The sequence below is a fragment of the Oncorhynchus keta genome, chromosome 9 (genome assembly GCF_023373465.1).
Source record: "Oncorhynchus keta strain PuntledgeMale-10-30-2019 chromosome 9, Oket_V2, whole genome shotgun sequence".
Lineage (NCBI taxonomy): Eukaryota > Metazoa > Chordata > Actinopteri > Salmoniformes > Salmonidae > Oncorhynchus > Oncorhynchus keta.
The window spans coordinates 40844101-40861803 of NC_068429.1; the positions used below are offsets into that span (position 1 = coordinate 40844101).

At 45.9% G+C, this 17703-nt stretch overlaps 1 protein-coding gene across 8 annotated transcripts in view; it reads right to left on the minus strand.

Annotated features, from left to right (window-relative positions):
• Positions 1–15203, minus strand: part of sec31a (SEC31 homolog A, COPII coat complex component) — a 28175-nt gene extending 12972 nt beyond the window's left edge. For 6 of the 8 annotated variants that reach the window (XM_052525871.1, XM_052525869.1, XM_052525870.1 and 3 more), the window contains exons 1-21: positions 14994–15203; positions 14248–14327; positions 12990–13113; positions 12115–12313; positions 11747–11842; positions 11410–11550; positions 9331–9473; positions 8873–8972; positions 8585–8746; positions 8206–8358; positions 7783–8013; positions 7597–7671; positions 7433–7474; positions 6298–6777; positions 5569–6198; positions 5006–5090; positions 4710–4888; positions 4309–4435; positions 3713–3858; positions 3458–3631; positions 3128–3340 (exon numbers count right to left, since the gene is read on the minus strand). In XM_052525871.1, the coding sequence (XP_052381831.1) occupies positions 3128–3340; positions 3458–3631; positions 3713–3858; positions 4309–4435; positions 4710–4888; positions 5006–5090; positions 5569–6198; positions 6298–6777; positions 7433–7474; positions 7597–7671; positions 7783–8013; positions 8206–8358; positions 8585–8746; positions 8873–8972; positions 9331–9473; positions 11410–11550; positions 11747–11842; positions 12115–12313; positions 12990–13113; positions 14248–14326 (3579 nt within the window). In that variant the 5' untranslated portion in view covers position 14327; positions 14994–15203. The remainder of the gene's footprint in view (positions 1–3127; positions 3341–3457; positions 3632–3712; positions 3859–4308; positions 4436–4709; positions 4889–5005; positions 5091–5568; positions 6199–6297; positions 6778–7432; positions 7475–7596; positions 7672–7782; positions 8014–8205; positions 8359–8584; positions 8747–8872; positions 8973–9330; positions 9474–11409; positions 11551–11746; positions 11843–12114; positions 12314–12989; positions 13114–14247; positions 14328–14993) is intronic. The other 2 variants (XM_052525872.1, XM_052525873.1) reach the window with 2 other exon arrangements.
• Between the last annotated feature and the right edge of the window lie 2500 nt (positions 15204–17703).

Here is a 17703-nt window from a genome sequence, read left to right on the forward strand (position 1 = left end):
GGAGGAAAACTCGCCTCCCTGCGGACCTGGCATCCTTTCCCCTCCTCTCTACATTTTCCTCCTCTGTCTCTGCTGCTAAAGCCACTTTCTACCACTCTAAATTCCAAGCATCTGCCTCTAACCCTAGGAAGCTCTTTGCCACCTTCTCCTCCCTCCTGAATCCTCCTCCCCCTCCCCCCCTCCTCCCTCTCTGCAGATGACTTCGTCAACCATTTTGAAAAGAAGGTCGACGACATCCGATCCTCGTTTGCTAAGTCAAACGACACCGCTGGTTCTGCTCACACTGCCCTACCCTGTGCTCTGACCTCTTTCTCCCCTCTCTCTCCAGATGAAATCTCGCGTCTTGTGACGGCCGGCCGCCCGCCCAACAACCTGCCCGCTTGACCCTATCCCCTCCTCTCTTCTCCAGACCATTTCCGGAGACCTTCTCCCTTACCTCACCTCGCTCATCAACTCATCCCTGACCGCTGGCTACGTCCCTTCCGTCTTCAAGAGAGCGAGAGTTGCACCCCTTCTGAAAAAACCTACACTCGATCCCTCCGATGTCAACAACTACAGACCAGTATCCCTTCTTTCTTTTCTCTCCAAAACTCTTGAACGTGCCGTCCTTGGCCAGCTCTACCGCTATCTCTCTCAGAATGACTTTCTTGATCCAAATCAGTCAGGTTTCAAGACTAGTCATTCAACTGAGACTGCTCTTCTCTGCATCACGGAGGCGCTCCGCACTGCTAAAGCTAACTCTCTCTCCTCTGCTCTCATCCTTCTAGACCTATCGGCTGCCTTCGATACTGTGAACCATTAGATCCTCCTCTCCACCCTCTCCGAGTTGGGCATCTCCGTCGCGGCCCACGCTTGGATTGCGTCCTACCTGACAGGTCGCTCCTACCAGGTGGCGTGGCGAGAATCTGTCTCCTCACCACGCGCTCTCACCACTGGTGTCCCCCAGGGCTCTGGGCTCTGTTCACTTGGCTCCATAACCTCATCCTCATTGCTATCGACACACAATTAATCTTCTCCTTTCCCCCTTCTATGACCAGGTGGCGAATCGCATCTCTGCATGTCTGGCAGACATCAGTGTGTGATCACCACCTCAAGCTGAACCTCGGAGCTGCTCTTCCTCCCAGGACTGCCCGTTCCATGATCTCGCCATCAGACTCCATTGTGTCCTCCTCCCAGAGCGCTAAGAACCTTGGCGTGATCCTGGACAACACCCTGTCGTTCTCAACTAACATCAAGGCGGTGGCCCGTTCCTGTAGGTTCATGCTCTACAACATCCGCAGAGTACGACCCTGCCTCACACAGGAAGCGGCGCAGGTCCTAATCCAGGCACTTGTCATCTCCCGTCTGGATTACTGCAACTCGCTGTTGGCTGGGCTCCCTGCCTGTGCCATTAAACCCCTACAACTCATCCAGAACGCCGCAGCTCGTCTGGTGTTCAACCTTCCCAAGTTCTCTCACGTCACCCCGCTCCTCCGCTCTCTCCACTGGCTTCCAGTTGAAGCTCGCATCCGCTACAAGACCATGGTGCTTGCCTACGGAGCTGTGAGGGGAACGGCACCTCAGTACCTCCAGGCTCTGATCAGGCCCTACACCCAAACAAGGGCACTGCGTTCATCCACCTCTGGCCTGCTCGCCTCCCTGCCACTGAGGAAGTACAGTTCCCGCTCAGCCCAGTCAAAACTGTTCGCTGCTCTGGCCTCCCAATGGTGGAACAAACTCCCTCACGACACCAGGACAGCGGAGTCAATCACCACCTTCCGGAGACACCTGAAACCCCACCTCTTTAAGGAATACCTAGGATAGGATAAGTAATCCTTCTCACCCCCCCCCCTAAAAGATTTAGATGCACTATTGTAAAGTGGCTGTTCCACTGGATGTCATAAGGTGAATGCACCAATTTGTAAGTCGCTCTGGATAAGAGGGTCTGCTAAATGACTTAAATGTAAAATGTAAATGTTCTCTTGTGTTCAGTGCAAGCAGTCAGGGTAAATGCAGCAGTTTGGGCCACCTGGCTCGTTGCGAACTGTGTGAAGACTATTTCTTCCTAACAAAGACAGTAATTAATTTGCCAGAACTGTACATAATTATGACATAACACTGAAGGTTGTACAATGTAACAGCCTTAGATAAAATACGGAACGGTTCAGTATTTCACTGAAAGAATAAACGTTTTGTTTTCGAAATTATAGATTCCAGATTTGACCATAACGACCAAAGACTCGTATTTCTGTGTGTTATTATGTTATAATTAAGTCTATGATATGAGATTTGATAGAGCAGTCTGACTGAGCGGTGGTAGGCAGCAGCAGGCTCGTAAGCATTCATTCAAACAGCACTTTCCTGCATTTGCCAGCAGCTCTTCGCTGTGCTTCAAGCATTGAGCGGTTTATGACTTCAAGCCTATCAACTCCCGAGATTAGGTTGGTGTAACCAATGAGAAATGGCTAGCTAGTGAGCGGGGTGCGCGCTAATAGCGTTTCAATCGGTGATGTCCCTCGCTCTGAGACCTTGAAGTAGTTGATCCCCCCGCGGCTTTTGTGGAGCGACGGGTAACGATGCTTCGAGGGTGGCTATTGTCGATGTGTTCCTGGTTCGAGCCCAGGTAGGGGCGAGGAGAGGGACTGAAGCTATAATGTTACACTGGCAATACTAAAGTGCCTATAAGAACATCCAATAGTCAAAGGTTCATGTTAAAAGGAACCACCAGCTTTCATATGTTCTCATGTTCTGAGCACTTTCACTTTCTTCTCCAACACTTTGTTTGTGCATTATTTAAACCAAATTGAACATGTTTCATTATTTGAGGTTAAATTGATTTATGGATTTATTATATTAAGTTAAAATAAGTGTTCATTCAGTATTGTTGTAATTGTGATTATTACAAATAAATACAAATTTGGCCGATTAATCGGTATCAGCTTCTTTTTTTTTGGCCCTTCAATAATCGGTATCGGCGTTAAAATCATAATCGGTCGACCTCTACTCAACACCATCAGAGTCAGCGGCCGTCGGCCACACAACATGTGGGAACAAGACCAAAAGGGCACCCAGACAGCATCAAAATCAAGAGAGGATCATTAACCACTTAGGGGCTAATGAGGAGGCTGTGTGAGTGACTGTCACTTACCGGCTGGTAATACTGTTGCGGTGCGGTGGCAGCGGCAGGCACAGGGGCCGGAGCGGGCTGCTGGGACACCATAGAAGGCTGGGCAGGGGTGAAGAGCTGCCTGGGCTGGGCAGCTGTGGGCTGAGGGGATGGGAGTTGGGCTACTGGGGCTGCAGCAGGAGCCTGTTGACCCAGAGCTCTGCTGAGACGGTCACGCAGCTGCTGCACCGCAACCTGGAGGTGGAAAAAAATACAGCCGAATTAGAAGCAGTAGAATGGACATTACGTTCCAGTTCTGAACGAGTAACCCGAGGCAGATTTTGGGGCAAATGTATCGTGTGTATCATTCACCTGCTCTGTGTTCTGGGGCAGGTATGCGATGGCGTTGGTGAGGCTGCCCTGGGAGGCCAGCAGGCTGGCATACTGACTCATCTTCTCCCCCAGTAGAAGCCCCACAGCAGAGGGATCAGACTCCTGGTTCTGCTCTACCGCCTTGCGGAGCACCACCACCTTCTCCACTAGATCCTGCCGCAATACAAACATTACAGATCCACACACACACAAACCAGACGTACACACTCCACACACACACACACACCCGCGTACCTGCAGAGAGAGAGGGCAGTGTCTGTCCTGTGCTCTGGTCCAGCAGGTCACCAGTTTCTCCACGTTGCCAGCGCAGATGTAACACAGACAAGCCTGAGCCTGCAGCGTGCAGTCCTCCACAGCCTCCAGTCTGCAGCCCAGCAGGTCTAAAGAGACAGCAGCACAGTTGGGTTCAAAATTCACAACTGGTTCACACGGCAGCAAACGCGTCAGAAATGGAAAGAAACTTTGAAAGGGAAGGCCAGTGAGGGAGAGTGTGAAAGGCTAAGAGACCGTAAAAGGCCCCGCGTGGTCAATCCGTCGTCTGCATTGATCACGCAGCATTTACTGTGATACGGCCCCTGCAGAAGTCAGGGCATTCATACTTCTTGCGCGTCGCTGAGGAGAGCAATTGTGAAGGAAGTGAGCTTGTGTTTATACAGGACCTCCCGCCCCCAACCAATCATGTACAGCGCGAAGCTATACGTAGCTCTTCGCATTGTTATAAATGTACAAAATCTGGGAGGCGCACGGCGATGCAGGAGCAAGCATAAATTGGCTTTAAGGGAGAGTGTGTGAAAGAGGGAGAGAGAGAGAGAAAGTGTGTCCGTTCCTACCACACAGAGAGGAGAACTCCTCGGGCTGAGCGTAGGTCATGACTGCAGCCAGAGCTTCCTTCCAGTTCTGCAGCTCACAGGTCTGCAGCATGTCACGCCAGTCCCTCATCACCACCGCACTGATCAGCTGTTAATCCCAAAAAAAATCTAAATCATCAATACCGTAGACCTCCCTCTGATCAGCTGCGAGACCCAATAAAGGCCATAATCAATATTGTTCACGTCCGTCTGCCAGTTCCTCAACCCCACCAATCAGCTGCAGGAGACACTGAAAGTAAATCAGTAGCAGAACAGTAGCAAATACCACGGATCAACTAACTGATCACATGACCATGACACTGACTGACATGGTCACGGTGCTCGTCACCTTGGTGATCTTGCAGTGACCAGTGCTGGGTTACCTTGGTGATCTTGCTGTGAGTCTTGGTGAAGTACTTCCTCTGTGTTTTCTCCAGAAGCTCAGCCCCTCCGGCGATGGCCAGGATGATGCTGTCAGCCATGCGGTTGTCATGGAGACAGAGTTCCACTGCGCCCTGGAAGTCCCCCGTCAGCAGGGCCTGGGTGATCAGGCCATCCACGCCTGACGGGACAAATCAACAACGGTTTGCTCTTTAAAACTTCGACAAAAAACAGCAGCACGCAGTCAACCTAAAAACCTACAAATAAGAGATTCAGATTGATATTAACGGATCGTTACCTTGACTGACGCGGAGTTTAATGCCCTCTGGGACTGGAGCCTCCCCTGGCAGGCTGGCCTCTGCCTCTGCTGGTGGAGCCGCCTCCTGACAGACCAGAGGGGGAGTTGATCAAATGTTATTTGACCGAGAGCAGTACCGTCCCTGGAGTGTCAGTACAATTCCAACTACTGCGTAAATCTGTTGATGTCAACGGGAGATTTCCCCGGAAGCATAACGACGCAAAACAAGTGTTATTCTGTACCGCCATACCATCTACTCAGAGCTTTACATATAACCATAAAACAGCCAAGGGAAACTAAATGAACAGGTGTGAGTCTACCCCAGAGAGAAAGTTGAAGGAAAATAGGGGGGAGGTAAAAGAAATTGGGCGAGTTACTTATAGTTAGAGATGAGACACTATGTGAAAGCAATGTCACAACATAACCGGAGCAATATAATGACATAGCAGCACCAATGTAATATGTTTACAGTTTTAGCGATGAACAACGATAACGACAAAGCAATAATAGTACGATGCGCCACTCTCTCTCTGGGATGGACTGACGGGATGAGAAGAAGGTACCTCCTCCAGAGGAATCTCTTCATTTACTGGCATCTCTTCCTGGGCGATGGGCTCAGCTCCAAGGGCTTCTGTCAGGTCTACTTCTGCTGCCAATGGTTCCAGATGTCCTGTCACTTCCGCTACTGGCTGGAGGTTTGCAGCGGCGATGAGGTCAAATGGATCTTCCGTTTCTGGTTCCGGAGCAGGTGTGAGTTCCACTTCTGCTGCTGGCTGGAGGTTTGCAGAAGCGATGAGGTCAAATGGATCTTCCGTTTCTGGTTCCGGAGCAGGTGTGAGTGCCACTTCTGCTGCTGGCTGGAGGTTTGTAGCAGCGATGAGGTCAAATGGATCTTCCGTTTCTGGTTCCGGAGCAGGTGTGAGTTCCACTTCTGCTGCTGGCTGGAGGTTTGAAGCAGCGATGAGGTCAAATGGATCTTCCGTTTCTGGTTCCGGAGCAGGTGTGAGTTCCACTTCTGCTGCTGGCTGGAGGTTTGTAGCAGCGATGAGGTCAAATGCGTCTTCAGGCGGGAGTCCAGGGTCTGCTAGAGGCTGCAGGGTGGAGACAGGAGGAGCCAGGTCCAGCTGGACTGCCGACTGCAGACTGGACATTGTTGATGTCGGGTCGAAGCCGGGTACAGCCTGTAAGTCCACCTGGTTGAACGCAGAAACAGGCTGTAAGTCGACTTGGTTGAACTGAAATACAGGCTGCAAGGGCACCGGGTCAAATTCTAAGACATGCTGCAAAGCTACCTGGTCAAATTCAGATACAGGCAGTGAGTTCACTTGGTTGAACTCTGTTGGAGGCTGGAGGGTAAAGGGGGCAGTGAGATCAAACATGGGTGCTTGCTGCAGGTCAGCTGGGGGGGCCAGAGCTGGGGGGGCCAGAGTAGGGTCAGACTCTGGCAGGAGAGCAACGGGAGCAAGAAGCTGGGGTTCTGCACTGAGGTCAAGAGTAAGAACAGGCTCCGATTGGAGGACAGGCATAGGATCAGAAGCTGAAAGGTCACAGCTGGGCGGGGGGGCAAGCTCTGGCTGGGGTCCAGGTTCAGGCTGGAGGGCGGGCTCAAGCGGTGGTTCGGGGTTGGGCTCAACAGTAGCAGCCTCAGGCACGGGAGGAAGGACCTCAGGCTCCGTGTTGAGCTGGGGAGCGGGAAAGGGCACTACCTCTGGTTCTGGTCCAGGATCAGCCTCAGGTTCAGGCACAGAGGTGGGGGCAAGAGCAGTGGAGGGCTGCATACATTCATACAGCAGGAGGAGAGGAGAGCCAGATTCACACAGAGTTCAGCAGAGCCATTCAATTGAGAGTTGTAGATAAATTATTAACAGAATCAGTGACATGTTGGAAACCCAACAATATTCATACAACGTCATTGATTGTGTCCATTGAAATATTAGTACCGTTGAGCCCGGGTTAAGCAATGTTACAAAATATCCTTTAATTTTAGCAGTACAATAGCATTAAGAATCAGATGAGAAAATAGCATGCTCTTGCAGATTAACAAAATATATATATATATAAAAAGGTATAATTGAAATATGTGAGGTGAAGTTCTCCAAATCATATTCAATGATGATCTATGGCAAAAGTCAGGAAAGCAATTCAACGATGTTCAGCGCATGAAAAAGAAACGCATCCTTTTCTTACTTCACAGAAACTGTATTGTGAAAACCTAGAGTTAGTGAAGTTGGACACTTTCCCAATGCCCCTACCACTTCCCTGTTTGAGCAATGAGACCAAAGCTAGAGAGTGAATGAGCAGATAATGTTTGCTCTGCATTTACCATCAACTTTACCGCATACTGAACAGTATTCCATGTTGTTCATCGAATTGTCACAACTAAGGAATTATACATGTTTCTTCCACACACACACACAAAGTCCTTACCTCCTCGGGCTGAATAGGTTCTCCCTCTAATGCTGCTGCAATCTGTGAACAAAGGAACAACCCCAGTGGAATTAAAACAGGCTGACAGACCGCATTAGGACCAGACAGACAAAAGACTGACATGGCCTGAGGACATTCAGTGACAGTTCATTTCAAAACCTCACCTTTGCTGCTAGCTCCTCTTTCTTATATCCCAAAAGCTCCAGGTATTTTCCACGAGCATCATTCTCAAAGTTCACCTGAAAACACCATTTCACTTTGGTAGTAAAAGACACGCAATACTGTGAAGTACAGCAACAACAACAAACAAATAAATAAACTTCTGTTTTAACACAAGTCCCCATCCTTACCTTCAGGAAGGACCAGACGGTCTTCTCAAACTCGTTCTGGGCCGAGTCCATCTTCTCCTGGCAGAAGTCAACGAAGCTGCCAGCAGCCAGTGTGGCCTGCAGCTGGGCAGAGCGCTCCAGGAAGGTCGTCTCCGTAATCACCTGACTAATGTGAACCACATGAGCCGTGGGCTGCTGAGGCTGTTGGGGGTTGGGCTTGATGTTCTCCAACGACACCAGCTTGCCACCAAACTGGATTTTTTTTTGGGGGGGGCAGGAAGTGAACTTATTAGCACCATTTCAACATATCGATAGAATGTCTTCAGTGAGAGAGACAGGAACCAGCAGCAAAGAGTTGCCAGGAGGAGAGATGTACAGTGTGTCACTCGAAATCCATGAATACGACTTGACAAAGATAGCAAAGAAATGAAGGTAGTGACTCACAGCGAAGGAGGCCCCCACGGGCCTGCGGATCCACTTGGGGGGCTTTTTGAGGGGGGTGATGGTGGTGGAGGCGGGCGGGGCCTGGGAAAGCTGCAGGGGGGGCAGGGTCTGACCCATCCCAAATGGATCCATATTGCCAAATGACGTGCTGATCTAGAACATAGACATGCCACAGAAAGTCAAATATATTTTCTCTCCTCTTTTTTTAAACAGGTTATGTATTCATTCACATCAAGTGTCTCCAATGTTGGGCTAAAATTGAAGCGAGTTTCCACTCCAAATCTCAGAATTCATTGGAACCGCGTATGTAACCCTAAATGACCAACATGGAGGCCAGTTTCCAACCTCAACAGTGTTCATATGTGAAACTGTTACCCACCGTGTCTGCCTGTGTCTGGCTGAAAGCCTGGCTGCTGCCCCCCATGATGGAGTAGATGCTGATGTGTCCGTCGAAGGCTGCGGCCGACAGCACCGCCGGGTTCCTGGGACACCACTGGATGTCAAAGCACCACTGGGTACTGGTAGGCAGCTCATACAGCACCTGGAGATGAAACAGCAGACAGGAATGCATTTCTGGTTACATGTCTCCGTAATGATAATTATTAGCAGTGTACTGTAGTTTGTAGTTAGGGACCATGCTAAGAATAGCGAGACCACACACACTCACCTCGGCGGTGTTGGGGTTCCAGCAGAGGATTCGGTTGTCTTTCCCGCAGCTCAGTAGCAGCTCAGGGTCCGCCAGGCTCCAGGCAATGGCCAGGACACCCCTGACGAACACACCCCGCAGATTTAATTAGCATAATGTAATCTGATCACATTCAATCTAATGAACACTTGCAATTAGTTCTGACATGTCTTGGGTGTGCCCTTCTTTGTTAACAGTCACACCAGATTAGTGTGTTCTGATCACTCCTTAAATAGCAGTCATCCCCATCTCCCAAAGACCTCTAGTAACCAAGAACAGATTCATACCGCAGCCACATTCCTACGTGGTTTTCTCACAGAGTTCAGCCTCAACGCCTGAACATGATTCCATCCAATACAAAAGTTTGGACCGTGACAGTCAGTGGTTGACATGACTTTCTCCAAGACTGGATACCAGATTCATTTGAAGGCATAATTTACCGTGTGTGGTTCTCCAGGACTTTGAGAGGGGAGGTGGCAAAACGCAGGTCCCAGATCTGGATCACTGGCATCCTGTCATCCTCCGAGGCCAGCACCAGCTGAGTAGCTACCTCGGGGTTCCATTCTAGCCCAGAGCAGTGCATCTGAACACACACATTTAATTATTAATTATTAAACAATATTAATTTACTTATTATATAATGAATGTATGGTTCTCTTTCTGCCCATCTGTCACGTGGTGTTAATACTATGTTTGTACCAAGGGTTGGAATCAGTTCAGGGAACAGAACCAAAAACAATTTGATGATTTAAGGAACAGAACCCGAACCGAAAGTGATCTATACTGTTCCGGAACAGAACCGTTAATTTAAAAGCAACGTTCTGGGCATTTTTTTTTTCAGTTTCACAAAAAAAATCACAACAAAGTGCCTATGCAAAGCCCTCACTCTGCCACTCAAATGTATTCCAGTGCCCACCAGCTGAAAATCTTTACCAGTGTCTGCGCGTGTAGGCCACCTGCCCTCTGAAGCATAAGTTACTGTAGCCTACTGACGACATTGCAAGCGTAATTCAGAAATTAGGGAGAGGTGTTTAATTAGAGAAGAATGGATTTACTTTTTCAACGCTAGTTAAGGATACTACAGTTATCACGTTTCACACGGCATTTATTAACTACAAAAAAGGCAAGGCGTGTCTTTAAATTCCAGTGCTGCTCTGCACACACAAGCTAGTTAACTAACGTTTGCTCTGGTCCAACGTTAAACCAACGCCGAGGTTGAAATATATTCAAAGTTCCTCCATAGAAGCCGCTCCTCCGTAGGTGTAGCTCTGTGGGCCTGATTCAATAAGACTTCAAGGCAAGCTTCCTCCATCCTTTTTCCTCATAATGTATTTTGCATCTCACCCCCTACACGTTGACTGGCAGCACAGTGTGTGTGTGCCTTTCATTATTATTAAACCATGCGTTTATGGCAAAATACAATTTGCTCTTAACGACTTTCCTATAGAGTTTTAAAATGGCTTACAGCAAGCTTCTCTATCCACACTGATTGGTGAAGTCATTTACATTTTGAGGTATATGGAAAAATAAATGTATATATTTCAGAGGTTTAAAAAAAGGAACCATGTAAATCTGAACCAGTTTATCATAACTTTATTTTGCCGGTCGGAAACAGTGGAACGAAACGAGAAAAAAAATAAAACACTTCTGGAAAATAATCTTGGTTCCAACCCCTGGTTTGTACTAATGTCAGAAGCCTCAGACCTATTCGGTTGCCAATCCTGTGTCTGTCCCAAAATAAGTGCCAAGCTTTTAACTGAAGGCGCTAGGAATACTTCCCACCCCCAAAGTTTACAGAAAGCTGCAGGCCAGGGAGAGGACTTTTAAACTGGAGATGAAATTACAGACTGAGCCTTTAACAGCAGACAGACATGCATATAGAGTATCATCTGTTATGGTCACAAACTACAGACTGAGCCTTTAACAGCAGACAGACATGCATATAGAGTATCATCTGTTATGGTCACAAATTACAGACTGAGCCTTTAACAGCAGACAGACATGCATATAGAGTATCATCTGTTATGGTCACAAATTACAGACTGAGCCTTTAACAGCAGACAGACATGCATATAGAGTATCATCTGTCACAAATTACTGAGCCTTTCAGACAGACAAATTATCATCAGACTACAGACTGAGCCTTTAACAGCAGACAGACATGCATATAGAGTATCATCTGTTATGGTCACAAATTACAGACTGAGCCTTTAACAGCACAGACAGACATGCATGCATATAGAGTATCATCTGTTATGGTCAAAAATTACAGACTGAGCCTTTAACAGCAGACAGACATGCATATAGAGTATCATCTGTTATGGTCACAAACTACAGACTGAGCCTTTAACAGCAGACAGACATGCATATAGAGTATCATCTGTTATGGTCACAAATTACAGACTGAGCCTTTAACAAGACAGACAGACACGGACAAACGTGTGTTTCTGGGTACCTTGTTGCTGGGTACAAAGTGGCAGACTGAGCCCTAAACAGCAGACGTGCTTTCCGGTACGTACCCTGTTGCTGTGGTCGCTGACTTTGATGATTAGGTCGTTCTTGCGGAGGTCCCAGATGGAGGCGCGGCCGCTGGGGCTGGCTGAGGCCAGGATGTGTTGGACCTGCCTGTTCCACGCCACACAGCTGATGTCCTCTAGAGGCTGAAATAAACAAAAAGACTGCTCACTCAAATGTTCCTCTACTATCGAATTACCTGGGTGCCGGATCCTCGTAGACAAGATAACATATGAACATTTTTAAGGAAAGCACTCCAAAAAAAAAGGTCAAAAGTGACTACTTATTACAGTTTCCTTAATTAACCACGCAGAGACACGTTCTGGTGCCATTGGGTCTTACCTGAGTTTTAGGGCCTGGTGTCATCGGGGAGCCAAAGTTGTTTAGGTCCCAGATGTAGATCTCTGATTCATTACCTCCTGAAGCCACCAGGTTGTCCTGGGGAAGGGGAGACGGAAGTAATGATTTATCATCACTAGCTAACATGGGGGGGGGACAATGTAAAGTACAGTAACGAACACAACGAGATATACTTGACAGAGTTGTCGGAACAGTCAAAAGGTCAGTAGACCAAAACGTTAGTATTCCAATAAAACAAAAGCAAGACGTTCAAGTGAGTTGAGCAATATGTCAACGTGCATATTATGCACAGAAAAGGATCATGCCAAAGCGGTTAGTGAGAGCATAGTTAGTTAGTTCGGTGTACCTACCTGGAAGGAGTTGACATCAAGGGCTCTAACTGGCCCGCTGTGTTTGTTACTCTGAGCGATGACAACGTCACCGTGTCCAGCAATGATCTTGGCCGGGTCGTAAAGGATGACGTCGCCGTTCTCTCCCCCTGCGATGAGCACTCCAGACGGGAGACCCTGTGCATCCATGCCGTGGGGACCCCACGCCAGCTTGTGGTATCTGATTGAGTGATAAGAGCAGTCTGAGCTTTGACGTATGTTTTCTAAACCAACCCAACAGTTGACTTGCTCTGATGCTTGTTGTACCCTTGTCGGAAGCATTCACCAATCGTTGTTGATTGAATATACATGTTTGTTCCAGTAACCTGAGCTTTAACCACTACAGTTTTCACAACTACTATTCCCTACCCGGGTTTACTATACTACCTGAGATACCTGAAGAAATATAATTTACTAAGAATCCTGTTGAAAGAATGGGGGCTCCCGAGTGTCGCTGAGGTCTAAGGCACTGCATCTTTTGGGGCGGCAGGTAGCCTAGTGGTTAGAGCGTTGGACTAGTAACCGAAAGGTTGCAAGAACGAATCCTCGAGCTGACAAGATTAAAAAATAAATAAAAAATTGAAAATAAGAATTTGTTCTTAACTGACTTGCCTAGTTAAATAAAAGGTCAAATAAAAACCTCAGTGCTAGAGGTGTCACTACAGACCCTGGTTCGATTCCAGGCTGTATCACAATCAGCCGTGATTGGGAGTCCCATGGGGTGGCGCACAATTGGCCCAGCGTAGTCCGGGTTAGGCAGTCATTGTAAATAAGAATTTGTCCTTAACTGACTTGCCTAGTTAAATAAAAAATAAAAAACTGGGTTTGGGTTACAGCTAGTGCTAAGGTTTCACTACCTGTGAGAGGAGGAGTAAGCTCCACGGAGCTTCATGTCCAGAGAAGGCTCGGCCAGGTCCAGCTCAAAGATCTCCAGAGAGGCGGAGGTACTGAAGGAGGCATCCAGCTGCTGGGCTGACGTACCTGGACACAGAGAAAGACGGGTGAGCGGTCAGCAATACCTGACCAGGTAGACGCACTAACAGGACAGCTGTTCAGACAACAAATATTCAACGAGTCAGTTTTCAAGAATATTCAAAAACTTGTGGCTCATGACGAGACTTATGACTCCAACATAGAGAGGGGAATAGCTGCTCCTGCATCTCAACTCTATTAGAAACTTCATCTGGGAAATTGATGCATCACCCCTGTCAGTGCAACATGTACAGTTGGGGGTCTTGAATTATGGGATCCCTTGATGATAAGCAAAAAAGAATCTATAACACAAATACTGAGCTATATTGTATGCAAAGACATTCTGTGAAATTATATTGAATACCAAAACATTGCTCAGAGAAATAGATTGTGTAACAAATAATGGGGGTGATTGGATCCCGTTTTCAATATTCCAGCACCCTCCCCTTACGAGGATAACGACACTGAGCCTTTTTTATAAAATGTTTAATGAGATTGGAGAACACAGTGGGAGGGATCTTAGACCATTCCTCAATACGGAATCTTTCCAGATCTTTGATATCCTTTGTCTGTGCTTATGGACTGGCGTCTTCAATTCAAACCACAGGTTTTCAATCGAGTTTAAGCCTGGAGTCTGAGATGGCCATTGAAAAATGTTGATTTTGTTGTGTGCTTAGGGTATTGTCTTGCTGGAAGATTCACGTGAGGCCAAGTTCCAGCCTTCTGGCAGGGGCACGCAAGGTGTTTGGCTAAAATGTTCTGGTACTTGGTCAAGTTCATGATGCCATTGACCTTAACAGGGGCACCAGGACCAGTGGAAGCAAAATAGCCCATAAGATCCCTCACCATATTTTACAGTTGGGATTAGGTATTTTCTGCATTGCTCTTTCAAAAGTCAAACACCGCTGGTGTGCTTGGCCAAATACCTTTATTTTTTTATGACTATAGCACCGATTTCAATCCAAGTGCCAATGGCGTTGAGCAAACTCCAGGCAGTGCCATGGTCAGATGACATGAAAATAGAGCTCTTTGGCCACGCACACGAACAGCCAGGTTGGCCTTCAAAAGAACGCATATGCAGAAAATACCTACTTCCGGTCGTCAAATATGTCCGAGATTCTCAGTAAAGTGTACAAAACATACCTGCTGCCAGGTACACAGGGTGGTGCTGTGCTGGGCTCCAGCTCTGGATGGCCGTGCGGTTGATCTCTTTGAGCTTCATTCTGATGGTGAGAAAAGCCAAACAAGAACTAATCAAGCTTCTAGCGCACAGAAATAACGGATCACAAATAGATAATGAAATGGTCCTGTCACAATAAAAAAAAAGCAGATGTGTAGGCTAGCGCCTGATTAATCAACGTGAACAAATACAGAATAAGGGGACTGGATATGGTGTATCCGAACTGGGTATAGACTTATATGGCTGTAAATAGGGTAGGTAGGGCAAAGGTGCATTCAAATGAAACAGACATTTTGAATGGATTTCGTGTAGTTACCGTTCCATTTTAACTGAATAGATAGCCAAGTCACACAAAAGGAACTTTCCATTCAAATTAGATGACACAAACAAGTTGTTTGTGCAGCAAAGAGTAACCTCGATTTTTCGCTGGTACGCTAGCTAAAATAAGAAGCCACGCAGCTAATGCTAAAAATGCGTAGGTACATTTCAGTGAGACTATAGTTCTGATAGTAGCACTATATTCGTAAGAAAAGAGAACCGACAGCTGCAAATAAATGGTTTCTGTCCTAACACAATGAACTCAGTAGCTAGCTAACCAGTACAGTTATAGCGCAATCTGTGAGCTAGAAACTAGCAACATGGCTAGAAGAACTAAGGGAAATACTGCCCAACAGGGTCACACATCTAGCTAATCCCAAAAAGCACTTACCTTCTCAGATCTGTTCGCTCTTATAACACATACACACAGTCGATATGCGTCAAAAAAACGTTGATCACTCGTGCAAGTTCCCTTTTCTTATTGTGCAAGACTTAACAAGCCGACAGCTCTCCGCTACAGAATGCACATTCAATGAAATTCCACGTCCGCACTGGTCTTCGGCTCCATCAACGTGGCACAATAATCTCCTCCTTCCCCAGGCACTTCCGGTGAACGTCGGCTTTGAACATTGTGCTGAACGTAGGCCGTATGTACATACATGTACTCAATTCATTGCAACCCTACTGTACATGTCATTTGTAGCGAACACATAGGTTGCATACTTCATTAGGGAGTGCACCCTCTGCCGCAAGTGTCATCATTATAGGATATACATTGACACTTGAAAACCCATTCCATCCTGTTGAATCAGGCAAAATGTCAAACTGCTGAATAAAGTGAGTAAATCCCTCAGTATCATTGTAAGGGAATATTAATTTCCTCTCATTGCACAGTATTGGGCATGCAAGCTTAGGTCCTGACCACAACTTGATGCTACCGTGGTTTAGCTATTCTAGTAAAACAACCAGGTTAATCAATTTCCCTACCAGCATTTCAATAGAGTTTGTGTAACCTTCACCTTCAAATGTCATTCCAGAGTTCTATTTCTAAGACAGGACTACGTGAAATATTACACACATTTCTGAAATTATCATTCAAAGTAACATACTTTGTCAGGTTTTCCCCAAAACATTTATTGGAATTGGACAAGGGATAGTAAATGCTTATATCAGTTTGTGCTGCAATTTCACAAGTGCCACTTTTGTAGCCAATTTCACCATGAAAAACAAGACCTTCCAGGGCACTCTTCTTGCTGAAGCCTGGGGAAAAAACAAACTCATGGTTAGTGTGAATAGGGATGTCCTTTGACAGACATTTTAAAACATGCCTGCATACTAAATAACAATTACAACAATTATAACTGAAACATCGAAGACACTACTCTCATTCAAGTTCAATAATAAAATCTCCCAGGCTTGGAAGACTAGGTCAGATTGGTAGTAATCATTAAAACAGCCTGCAGGCATATCCAGATAAAAAAATCTACCCTATAGGATTACCTGCATCATACTTATGCAATAAGGCACGAGGGGGTGTGGTATATGGCCAATATACCACATGCCTGGACACAGCCCTTAGCTGTGGTATATCCCACGAGGTGCCTTATTGCTATTATAAACGTGTTACCAATGTAATTAGAGCAGTATAAATATTGGTATACCTTCTGATATACCACGGCTGTCAGCCAATACCCACAGGGTGAGTTGTTGCACAGCACTGAAGAAATCAAGAGCCCCTCCACGGTTGCTATGACTTATGCAGGCCTCCATGTTGCATCAGGGAAAAGTACTGAACTGACCTCATGGTCCAAGTCACATCCTTTCCACCACCCACAGTATTCTGTTGGATCAGCAACAAAATATATTATCTTAAAATACAGCACAATCAAAGCTAGTCAAAATAATACCAATTATAGGCCAATGCACGTCCTCATATTAATGTAATAATAATAATCACTTTGGTTCATGATGTGAACAGCAGATACAGATTTGAATCATAGGACAAGGAAATGGTCTGTTGGACTCCCATGAATTCTTCAAGCAATTTCAAATTACTGTTCAGAATTATAGGTTGTTTGACAAGACTAGCCAATTTGATATCTTACCATGTGTCCTGTATCAATTTGTCATCCATCCATCCTGCAACATTGCAACGGAAGACACTAGAAAAGGCAACAAATTGATACATTGTTACAACATTCGAGTCAGGCATAGGTCAGACCACGTGCAGACTAGACTTAAATAATGTTAAGCTAGTTACGAGTCCTCATAGTTGTTTTAAAAAAATGTAATCACAGAGGTTCATGATGTGAACAGCAAATATTTAAAATCATCGGACAAGGAATAAGAATCTCTGATATTGATAGTCAATAGTCAAAACTGGCTAAAGATAACAAGCTACTAACTATCAGCATGTGTTAGCAGTAGCTAGCTATGCTATTGGAGGACTGAAGACAACTTACTGCCAGATCTGCATCAAATACCCAGTCACTGCCAGATCTGCATCAAATACCCAGTCACCATCTCGCCAACAAATGACGAAGTCATTTCTTTATCAAAACATTCAAGATTATTTTTTTTTGCATCGATGTCACACGATTAGCTAGATTTTCGCTGTACTATTAATCAAATGAAATGAACAGACCTCGTGGTGGTAATTTGCGCACGCCTTTTATGTACACCGCAAAGCAATGTGGGAAAAACCAGAGAAAGGCAGGACTTCAGTAAGATGTCTGCTGGCAACTTCTAAAATAAATACACACATCAAATATGGACATCTGTAATAGCTTTACAATTACAAACGTGTTGATGTATAGGAGGTTTAAATCAACATAATTACACTGTTAAAAAAAAAAAAAAAAAAACTGATCTGAAATCAGAAATAGGCATATATCAGAGATCTGACATAATATCCAACAGGCTTATGCATTTGTAAAATATTAATGCAATTTAGTTTACCAATTGAGAAAGAAATTCATACTTAAATGTATAAATTTAATTTGCTTTGTACTTCGCTTACATTACAGTCAACATCTTACATACTCTTTACTGAATATAAATCTGAAAATCTGAAAATAAAAAAAGGACTTTAATTCTGTGTT